Source organism: Thamnophis sirtalis, unplaced genomic scaffold (genome assembly GCF_051295495.1).
Source record: "Thamnophis sirtalis isolate CommonGarterSnake01/CBP01778 unplaced genomic scaffold, rThaSir2_p1.2 scaffold_5, whole genome shotgun sequence".
NCBI lineage: Eukaryota > Metazoa > Chordata > Lepidosauria > Squamata > Natricidae > Thamnophis > Thamnophis sirtalis.
Window position 1 is genome coordinate 71,386,641 of NW_028261385.1, and position 12,195 is coordinate 71,398,835.

The window sequence follows — 12,195 nt, forward strand, 5'->3', positions numbered from 1 at the left end:
CCCAACCCCAAGCAGCATGGTGTGAAGGGACTTCTTGCTGTCCCAAGAAATCACAAACAGCCCAGTCCAGTCCTAGCCATAGTCACTCTCATCACTATGCACTATGAGGCTCATGCCATCTCTTAAGTGAGGCCAGACTGCTAAGGCTCAAATTTTGATCACATGACTGTGGGGGCGATACAGTGTCCTAACTATGGAGATCCCTTCATTCTGTGACACCATAATTTTGAATTGTCATTGAATGAATGGTTTTCTTTATATATTACTAGTACCACAATGATTTACACCCAACATTTTAGGATAGAATGCTGTCAGGCACTATAAAATAGCATGGACATCTAAATTCACTCCATGCACTTAAATCCATGTATTTTATGATGATTATTATTATTATTTATTTACGAACTATATAGTCAGCCATCTCACAAAGAAGCAACTTTGGGCAACGTACAACAGAGCTAAACTCAGTTAATAAATACATTGAAATTATAAAAGCCAAGCTAAAACAAAGAATAATAGAAAAAGGGATAGAAAATAGAGCCAGATCATTAGTTCTACTGTCCCCTGGAGTCCCCAGGTCTGCTGCCATAACCAAGTCTTGAAGGACTTCTAGAAGTTCAACAATGACTAGAGCAATCTAACCTCAGGGGGTAAGAAGATTGCACAGTGGGAAGAGCACAGCAGAAAAGGTCCACCACCTAGGCCTACTAACTATAGCTTCCTAGATGACAGAACCTGTAATACTGGATCTGATGTATCTGTTGTATCTGATAGGACAGGTAAATAAAATTGAGACGAGGCAGTCTCTCAAAAAACTGATGATGCCATGAAGGGCTTAAAAGTCAACACCAACACCTTGAATTGGATTAGGGAACAAACTGGCAACTAGTGCAGCTAACGAAGCAGAGGTATGATACGTGTTCTACCAGAAACACACATATCTTGCTCACTCCACTGCAGCTGAAGTTTCTAGATACTCTTCAAGGTCACTTATATATCAAAACACAACTCCTAAACTTGCTTATCCTCCTAACATTTTAGGAATTCAAAGATGAATGACTAAAAAATATCCCAATAGTGAAAACAGAAAATACATTTTGAGTAAGTGTTCATCATTTCATTTATATCCTACAGGCAGTGGGCTAGCTCTCTGAAAGTATTTTTTTCCCCAATATGCAATCTTTTAAAGTGAATATATTTTAGGCATATAGTCCACATTTTACATCACTTAAAATAGTTTGGTTTTAGTGTAAGGGACTTTTAAAACATTCTTATAATTTTTATATTGCAATCAAACGTTTGACCTTTATAAGAGAGTATTGATATATGGCTTCCCTGAATAGACACGTCTATGCATTCCACATACTCACTAATTGCCTGAGTTCATGGAATATTCCTTTCCAGAAACTACAGTGACAAACAATGTCCTTTGTTAGGAAGAACATCTGATGAGCTTGCAGCTGATTATTAGATCATCAACTTCACGCTTGATTTCCAAACAAAAGGTGGCCTCATGCTCACTAATAAGACTTGACACAATACCACAGTGTGCTGATAAGCATGGGACTTTGCTAGAAGTGGTGCCTTTTTGCTTCTGTAACTCCATTTCAGCCACATTATTTTCTCACAGCATTTTAACCAATAGAACCATATTAAATTATTTCATCTCCGAGAGACTGCCATTATGTTTTGGTTTTTTATTTTATCATTTTTGCATTTTATCAAATGCAAAAAGTTTGTCATGAGTGCAATCATCTTTGTGAACCACCATCACTTCCAAAATTACTCCACGTTATTCAAGATAGCTTTTAGGCATAAGCAAACAGTCATAACTGTATCTAAAACCTAACTCCTGTTACACACAGAGCCACATTTCTTTGAAGTATTAATGTTCATAAGCAAGTTTCTGTTTTCAACACAACCACAGGTACATGGGTACACACACGTCCATAATTAATGTTGTCATTGGCTTCATGTTAATTTCAAGGAAAGGGTTTTTTTTTCAGAAAGAATGTAATAATGAAGCTAAATTTGCTTTTTGTTCAGCAAGTCAGAGGTACACTTTGAAAAGCAAGACCAAGTATTTTGCAGAATTTTAAGGTTCTGTCTCTTCCACAGGGGAAATAAATGAGTGAGTAAAGCGTGAGTAAATTTCATGCTCATTAATGTATTGATTAATTTAAATTTGGAAAAGCAAGAGAGTATTTAAGCATCTAGATTTTAATAAAAAATACTTGACTTTTTCTGTGAAATTTCAACAAAAAAAGTAATTCAAACTGTTTTTATAATTTTTTTTGTTCATAGATCTTTATATGATCTCTCTCTCTCTCTCTCTCTCTCTCTCTCTGTATGTCTGTGTGTGTGTGTGTGTGTGTGTGTGTGTGTGTGTGTGTGTGTATGTATGTATGTATGTATATAAAATTATGCCTGTATATCTTCCAAAAAACAATATGTGAATACCGTTCTCCATAATGCAGCCTCAGAAATAAGAAAAAAAATCTAGTTTTAAAAGTGACTAGGCTACATTGCATACTAACAGTCTTGTTTCATTTTTTTTTTTACTAAACAAAAATAATTTCCTCTCAATTTTCTTAAATAATATGCATTTTATGATCGATTTATTTATTCTATTTGTTAAGGTCTTAGAGCATTTTATTTGAAATTAATCCCAATTTTTTAAATAGTTGAACCTATTAATAAATATATACATTTATACATCTGCAAAACTTCAATAAATACTACATAGAATCTAGATAAACTAACAAAATTAACACTCGTGCTTCAAGTACTAATATACCTTTTGATTTTTCATTCTGAACTCAAAATATAAAACAGAAATAATTTTGCTTATGAAAAAAACCATAAATGCAGCAAAATAGAAATAAATGCCTTAAGGCAGAAGAATATAATAGGACATTATGTATGGGGCAAAGAAATGTGTGGCAGGATATGAAAGGATTCAAAAGAAATAAGAGACTGACAGATGAAAGAAACAGGACATTCCTACTGTAAAACCTAGGATGGAAAAGAAGGTATACTATTTTTTATGTCTTTACAAGACAGAGGAATAGCAATATGATCAATAACATCTTGGAACACAACATATAATGTCTCTAAAAATATTTTGTCTCAAAAGATTAACCAATCAGAGCTAAGTAAAAATAGCAAAGATGACAAAATAAAATATTATCTGGGTAAAAAAGACAATGGACCTTGAGCATATGCATCTTAATTCATATAAAAAAACTAAATAAAAGTGCAATTTTATCTATGTCTGCTCATAAATATGTATAATTGAATTTAATGGGATTTACTCTTGGTTTGGTTGAACTAATTTGCAACACAAGACAAACAATGTACAACCTTGGGGGATAATAAAAAGCATCAATATAGGAAGAAAATGAAATAAAAGTAAGTAAATTGCAGTTTAATTTGAAGGCCAATCCAGATGCATTCTACTTTCAGCAAAAAATGTTATTCAATAATGGCACAGGTTTTATAAACTATAGGGCAATCCATCTTCATACAATGTTTATACAATGCCTTGTTAACAGGAGAGTTATGGCTTGATAATAGAGGTTGAACTCAAATATTTTTAACTTACTCGGCAATCCCTTTGTAGTGTTTTCATCAACGCAGTATACGTTTCCAAGTCAAAATATAATCCTTCGTGCAAATCTTGCAAGAAATCCAAGTCTTTAAATGTGGGATTAGACTTCTCCCGTTCTTTTCGGGATGCTCTTCTTTTGTACGTAGACCCTTTCAAGTCGTAGTTATAATGCATTTTCAGTGCTCGAGGCAGAACATTGTTCATCACAACTATCCTGATATTAATACCTCCCGACTGAACACAGTACAGGCCATAAAATTTGGGTAAAAGCGTCCTTGGGTTCTGGTTGAGATTCTTAAAAGAAACACAAAATATACCAATGAACATTTGCAATACCATAACGCAGCAGTGTCCATCTTTGGCAACTTTTAAGACTTGAGGACTCCAACTCCTGGAATTCCCCAGCTGGCCAATTCTGGGAGCTGTAGCACACAGGTCTTAAATATACTCTTGCTATAAATTATAATCCAGATCACAGTTTTACACAAAAGTAAGCATAAATAGGCAAATCATTTCTATTTCAACAAATCATTTTTGGATCCACCACTAAAAAGTGTCCATAAGCTAATTCAAGCATTTTAAACGTTAATTAGGTGGTTGAACTCTTAGGTCTAAGGCAGATTTCTCAAACTTCGCAATACAAATTTTACCTACTAAAATTATAAATTAAATTTGTGCAACCCCTTCAAATAAAATTAATGACTGACTTGTTTGAAACCACTTTAGTGGTAATGATAGACTTGCCATTAATTCATAAAATCTGGGTTTCATTCTGAAAACAGTGATTTTCATTCAACCAAAGAAAAGGGGAGAAAGTTCCTTGTCCTAAATTAGCTTCTTTTAAGCTACTTTTTAAAATACTACAGCTTGCAAAACACTGGATGTAAATTGCTTCTGGTGCTCTTTCTGCAGACAACCACCCTAAGATAATAATCACAGTTCATCTTCTTTTCCCCTTCCTGTCTATTCCTACAAATCCATTTTCCCACTCATGATTTTCTTCTTATACCTCTCCTTCTTTCCTTTACATTTAACTCTCTCCACAAAGTGAGCAGAAAAATCAAGAGTTTTACATAAGAGTCTTCTGCCCTCAAGCACATTACTCCATCTTTGATTTTAAAAAAAAGGTTTAAAAATTTTGATTCAAATTGGTAAGCCCAGCTGGAAAGGACCTGCAAGGAGAATAACATGCTTAAAGCTTGAGAAGCTAACATCTGCAGCAGTGGTGGGATTCAATTTTTTTTACTACCGGTTCTGTGGGTGTGGCTTGGTGGGCGTGGCACGGGAAGGATACTGTAAAATCTCCATCCCCTCCCCACTCCAGGGGAAGGTTACTGCAAAATCCCCATTTCCTCCCGATCAGCTGGGACTTGGGAGACATAGATGGGGCGGGGCCAGTCAGAGGTGGTATTTACCTGTTCTCCGAACTACTCAAAATTTCCGCTACCGGTTCTACAGAACTGGTAAGAACCTGCTGAATACCACCTCCGACCTGGAGTAAACAATATGTGTTTTCTCCTCCTTCTTGGAATATGCCCTGGTTGGATTGTGGCTAAGTATTACTTGAATTGTGATTATTAATTAGAATGAACAATAACCATATTTCCCTCTTATTAACTTCAAATCCTGATTTAAAGGCAAATTTGGTTAACAAGAATGGAAAGTAATACAGTATAGCATAAATGTTAGATTTCACTATATCTAAGACAGCCATTAAGCAAGTTTTGCATCAGTTCTTATAGAACAGTTTTAAACTTTCAATCTGCAGTAAATACTACACTACCATCAATTTTTGGCTTCTAAAAAGATTTTTCATACCTAAAAGTGAACAACCAAGGAAACAGTGTTAAGCTTTGAAACAGAGAAAATAAAAGTTGTATCTAACAACACAACAAGACAAACTTATAATTTGGTCCTTTAGGGGTAAATGATTTATCAATGAATCCAGATACAATGGGATATTTATCAGTATAGATGATCAATTATTCCACTTATTAAAGAAAATTTGTCTATTAACCTCAATCTTATTTTTTCAATTTCTCCTATTTATTATATGCAGTATAATAGGATCACAAATTTAGAGGGGGAAAGTCATTTTTAACATTCACAAGAATATAAGCAAGAGTTGAACAAGGGAGTTAAACACACACACACACACCACCTTAAAAAAAGGACATGAGTATCTTTACCATGTAGTAGCCAGGCAACAGTTTCTGAAGGAATTCTGCTTCTTTGTGTTGAACTGTTTTGATTATGAATTCATCATCGCTAGTGACAAAGAACAAGGAGCCACTGGCACCAGGATTCGATAATTCTATTAATGGTTCACTGCAAATTGAATACTGAATACAGAAAAAGAAATTTAATGCCATTCTGGGAAATGGATATATAGAAATATGTTTTTAGGTATTTTATGAAAGGAAGAAGGAGACCTTTGTGTACCAAAGTCCTTGAAGCTATCCAGACTACTCAACTGTGTCAGGTCTAATTTTTTTAAGAAAGAAAAGAAACAGTACGACATGGTAAGCTACTTCTGACACAACTGTTAGAACACCAAGTGTTATTGGCGCTGATTAAAAAGGCTTCTTATGACGCTTTTCTTTTTTTGCATAATTTATTGAAATATACAAACAAAACTTGCAAGGGGATATATATTGTCTTACATAACTGTTTTTGTCTGCAATAGAATATATGCAATGCTGATCTATGAAAAACTCTCCTGGTTAATCACGTGAGTCAAAACCTGAAAAAAATCTAACAATCTGACAAAGTGGAATTAACTAATGTCTCTGGGGGCAAATATCTTCAGTTATGTTTTAAGTCCATGTTTTTGAGGTTTATAAAAAACAGATTTAATCCTCTGTGTGTGGTGCTGTAAAAACTCAGGTCAAAACAGAACCCAGATTAATCCTATTTTTTCTCATTTGCACTTTTGTAAAAGACAGAGAGAAGTTCAACAGAGACTAAAACAATATAAATAATTGGGATGCATAATTTAAGAATTAATTATCTTATCACAAAGAATACAGGTTAATGTGAATGAATAAAAAATAAATAAATGGTATATCATGTTTAGAACCCTCTCTGAACTGCCAATTTTCTTGGTTTTACCTGCTTTATATTTTTGAAATATTAAACTATTCCTAATTATGAATACTTCCTAATGTATTTTAAAATGTGTTCTCGGCAGCCAGAATGGGCGCCCCTAAGGAAACATGTATTTATACACGTTGTTAGACAATTATAAGGAAATTAATGAATTACATGTCTTCACTAAAATTCAATCAGCAAAACCCACAGGGGTATTTAAATTCAATTATAGCATATCTAGTAGAAATAATGACTTGAGTAGCAGCCACACCTCAGTTGGTGAACTGTCAATTAATACACCAAATTTTAGGACAAGCAATTAAAAACTGTAAATGGAAATGGTTAACTAATAATTCTATACAGTTCAGAATGTCTTGCTAACGTAGGGATCTTAGACCCAATATGTTATAGACTATATTTAAAAGAATTATTGCTATAGATACACAGATGAGTGGAATTTGGTGTATGAATCAAAGCAAATAATACTGAATAATTCTCTTCATTATAATGTAAGGTGCATTATTCAATCTAATCACAAATCAATGGATACTGGTTCCGAAACAGAAAGAGCTTTTGGGTTCCTTATATTCTGTGGGGAAAAAGAAGGAATAAGTCTTACCAAGTAGTCATCAGGCTTAATACCAAAAAGTTCTCTGAAGTAACGGAAAGCTAGTGGAGCGTAGGTCTTAAATCTAAAGTCTGGATAATGATGAGCCGGAGTCAGATTGCTTCCTTCACTGAATTGAAAGAGAAATTTAAAATATTATGTCTATACATATGCCTTTACAAAATAAACATCTTAACTTGAATTTTACAAAAAAAAAAATAGGAGCCTTTTCAAACTCTTCTGTTTACTTAAGAATGAACTAATGTACCCTGTTTCCCCAAAAATAAGACCTCCCCGAATATTGCAACACAGCAGCAGCCATGAAGTGACCATGCTCGTTGCCTCCTGCACCTCAAAAATAATAAGACCTCCCCAAAATTTCCGGGGAAACACGGTAACAGTATATGAAGATCAATCAATCAATCAATCAATGTTTTTGGCTCCTTTTCTTCCAATATTATTCTTGAAGAAAACCAATGTTTTTAAAGATGTACAGGATTATAGTGTTTCAGACAATGAACTTCTTCGTCAAATGCTAATTATTAACATCAGCATCCCAATAACATTTCTCAATAAAATACTTTATGTATTTCATTAAAATTGATACAGATTACAAATTTGAATTATAAAAGAGGAACAGCCCTATTTCAACCATATCAATATACTATTAAAATGTCTTGAAAAAATCAAATTGAATTTATTTTTCATTCTGTTCTTTCATCATTTCTGATTTTGCTTAATGTTACCAATTAATTATTTTCTTCTATTTTAAAGCATCTTTTCTGCTCTTCCTGAGTACTGATTACTACAGTAATAAGATTCCACCTATAATCTCTAAAACATCCTATGTCAGTAATGGCGAACCTTTTTCTTATGACGTGCCAAAATTGTGCACACGCCCACTCAATTTCCTCGCCCACCTGTGCATGTGTGTGCGACACCCGGGCCATGCGACCCCTCCCCAGGTTCCGGAGGCTTTCCTGAAGCTTGGGGAGGGCAAAAATGGTCTCCCCTGGCCCTCCAGAAGTCAGCAACGGATGATTTCCAAACTTCCGATTGGACTGTTGGGGCCATTTTTCACCTTCCCCAGGCTTCAGGAAAGCCTTCGGAGCCTGTGGAGGGTGAAAAACACCCCCTACGTGCCAACCAGAAGTTCAGAAATTATCCATTTCTAGCTTCTGAAAGGCCTCCAGGGGGCCAGAGGTGGCAGTTTTCATGCCCCCAAGGCTTCAGGAAAGCCTCTGGAGGCTGGGGCGAGTGAAAAACCAGCCCCAATGCGTCAACCGGAGGTTTGGAAATGAGCTTCAGGTTGGGCTGTTGGGGCCATTCACCCTCCCCAATCTCTGGAGGCTTTTCTGAAGCATGGGTAGGGCAAAAATGGCTGTCCCTGGCCCTCAGGAAGGGCGAAAAATCAGCTGGCTGGCGCCAGAGCTGATGGCTTGCGTGCCACCAAATATGGCTTCATGAGGCATAGGTTCACCATCACAGGCCTATGTCCTTTCAAGGCTAATAGTGTGGCTTCCAAAGCCTTCCCAAAAGTTGCTGCGTAGTTATAATTTAACTTTTCAAAATGGCAACTTTTAAACATCATATGCATTGTTCCTAAGCACATAGGTAGCAAAGCACCTAGTTGAGCCATTCTTCATGTAGCCAAGCAAAGTTCTGATCCTCATTTAGTCTGAAATTTTTAGTCAAGATATTTTTTTTCTGGATAAAATTATATAATATTTCTAGCTTTTACTGACATTACAGCAGAAAATGTTAACTATTTAAGTGAACAAGGATTGTCAGCACAAATTTGTTTAAAGGTTCAAAACTCAAGAAAATCTAGCAATAAAAACCATAAATTTAAACTGCATGATACAAATGTTGTAGAAAAACTCTAAAGAGTTATACATTACACTATTAACGCAGCCTCATTTATGTGCTGTGGTAGGTTACATTATGTTATTTGTAGCTTCTTATTATGTTTCTTTTTAAGCAAGTGAACTCAAAAATCTCAGAAAGTCAAGAGCAAAGAAATCACATACTAGTTTAGCATGTTATGTAACATATTAAAAGATGTCTTACTTCTTATCTGTACTGCTCTGAAACCCTATGTTTTGTTCCAAAAGTTGCATTTAGAATAATAAATTATCATACCCAGAAACTAAGCAAATCCAAGTGTCAGTCCCTAAGATCACTTTAGATTTGAATTCTGACATCAGGAAATCTGCAAGACTGTACTGTACTACCTTCCTAGAAAGTTAACAGCGATTATATTCTCTTGCTGAGCAAAATACATTTATAAAGGGAAGGCTGCAGTTTTTGATGAAGAGGATAAGCATTTTTTAGCTATTTGCTGGGTTCAGTTTTAAAACAAACTGACTTCAAAATAAATGAAACTTCTATAAATCTATAAATTGCCTCAAAGGTACAAAATGTGAAACACATTGTATTTTTATGATTAACTCTTGTAATTTAGTGTTACTTTCCTCAGGAAATCCAGATGTATCTGCATTTGGCAATCATTATTTTAAGTTATTTTAGCTGTTGAATTTTTTATATCTTCAGGTGACGGATTTCAAAAATCACTATTTATCAAACTCTGCTTGGAAAAGGCTTTTCAAGAGGAGAACAGTGAATGTGATCCCAGTTGTTGAATCTCCAAAGTGTAATTTCATCTTTTATTACAAAGATTTTATTTCCTCTGTTGCTAGTTTTTGTCTATTTTCTTCAAACAGGAGATAAAACCAATTTTTGAATTAATCTGCGTCACTTCTCCAAGAAGAGCAATTACTTTAAAACATATTAAGTATTAAGCCATACTCTCATGTTAAAATGACTATCAGTCGATGTGCTAAATATCTATACATATGCCATTTAGTTGAAAACTTCATTACATTTTCTTTGGACTTAACCAACAGTTTTTAGTATTAACATGTACATACTAAATATTATGTAATAACGTACTCTCCACAAATATGCACCAAGATAGAGCTTCCTTAAATACATGAAGAACTAACTAGAAATTTGGTTTTGTATAGACTTCAGAAAAATATCATTTTGTTATCTTTTAATGTAGATACTTTACATCATAAAACACCCACCATTTTCCTCAAATGCAATAAGACAGCATTGAAACTGTTGCTTTTCTGTTCTCCTTTAATAACCTCCATAACTCTTCTTATTCAAATTCAGAAAATTTAGAAAAGCATGGTTGAAACTCTACATGCATACATATAATATCAGTGTGATAACTTGTCAAATAAAAAAACTTATTTCTCAGTATATATTCTAATTGTATATTACTTAAAGTCTTTTATCTATTATTATAAATAGAATACTCATAAAACAGTCTTGTTTGGAATTAATGCATAACACAATCTAAAATTTAAGAATAAATTACAATTTGTTCTGGATGTGAGCAATATCTAACAAAATAATACAAAATTGTTCAAATGGACCATACAAAGATCTATATAGGCCCCAGGGGAATTTCAACCAAATCTCTCAAGTTTTCTTTGGATTGTTTTTTAAAGTGAGGTGAGTACAAGAAACATGTTATTAGCACTTTGGAAGGAAGACTGGTTATCACTAGAATTAATCAACAAATCTGGTAAATAATATTCAGGGAAATAAAAAATAATTAACTCATCCTTTACCTGGGAAGAAATACGCTTTCGACTACGTAGAAATCTTGCATAAGTACATCTCTGTCTGGTTTAGATGTAAGGTTGCCCACTGTGTATCCTATTCCCAATTGTATGGTACCTTTGATAGCTGAAGATGCAGTCTGCAAAAACAAATATATATTATGTTTAAAATTGTCATCTTGCAACACATGGTGGTTTTTTTTTGGTAATCTTCTACATCTCTAAGAATATTTCAAAGTCCTGGCTTCCTTTACCTAAAAAACAAGTTGATTCTTCCAAGAGCATTTCTCAGATTTTGAGACAAATGATCGCAGTATATCATACAAGTCTACCAGAAAGATTTAAAAAAAAACATTATTTGAAACTCATAGGTTACATATTGTATGAAAAGAAAGTTCATACCTCAAAAGCTGCCTAGTAGTGGGGGGGGGGGCAAAAATGAGCATTCCTCTGCCTGTACTCTCCCTTTTCACAGCAGATGGTCTACAACAGAAAGGAAGAACTCTGCAAATCTTCCGAGTGCTCTGAACTTCTAACAGCTCCCATAAATCATTATATAATTTAAGCAGGAGATGAAAAAAAAGCAAAAAAGGAGAACCTCATTTTTCCAATTATCATGCTCCTAACTTCTTCCTCTACTTTCCTTTTTGTTCTCTTTCTCCCCTTTCTTGCCCAATTGTGGGGAGCTCAGAGCCTGTAGTTTAGGAAGATGCTCACAGTCATGATTTTATGCAGCCACAGAGGAATGGACAAGGCAGAAGAATGAACTCGAGTTTCTAATGGAAAGAATCAGCTGACAGACAGCATCACTGTCATCTGTGTAAGCCAATTATTACCACAACTATAGTGGCTGGATAACTGGTAAAGAAAGTAAATACTTCCGGGGCTAAAATGCTCCAGTGAAACTGTACGGAGGGTCCCATTGAACATTGTAGTTAATGGGCCAGGAAAGGAAACACTCAGGGAAAAAGAAAAACAGCTAGTTATTGTGTTTCTGTGAGTCAAAAAATCAATATATAGGAAAATCAATATATAAAATTTCTTTTTAAAAGGCTACTTTTCATGTCTGATTTTCAAAATGTGATGCTATTAAGAATGTGATGGTGATAGCTTTTGAAAAAGAGAGAGAAGGCAGAATTCTTTTGAAAAAATGTCTTCTGGTGGAAAGTCCAGTTGCCTTTTGAAAAAGCACCTTTGGGATTTCTGAAAAAATATTTATCCGTAAAAATCTCTCAGTGCTACACAGATTACAA

At 34.5% G+C, this 12,195-nt stretch overlaps 1 protein-coding gene across 6 annotated transcripts in view; it reads right to left on the minus strand.

The window, feature by feature from the left end:
- The window catches only part of PIP5K1B (phosphatidylinositol-4-phosphate 5-kinase type 1 beta), an 82,379-nt gene that overhangs the window by 30,289 nt on the left and 39,895 nt on the right, over positions 1 to 12,195 (minus strand). For all 6 annotated transcript variants that reach the window (XM_014052346.2, XM_087716009.1, XM_087716008.1 and 3 more), the window contains exons 4-7: positions 10,952 to 11,082; positions 7,320 to 7,437; positions 5,800 to 5,952; positions 3,605 to 3,904 (exon numbers count right to left, since the gene is read on the minus strand). In XM_014052346.2, the coding sequence (XP_013907821.1) occupies positions 3,605 to 3,904; positions 5,800 to 5,952; positions 7,320 to 7,437; positions 10,952 to 11,082 (702 nt within the window). The remainder of the gene's footprint in view (positions 1 to 3,604; positions 3,905 to 5,799; positions 5,953 to 7,319; positions 7,438 to 10,951; positions 11,083 to 12,195) is intronic.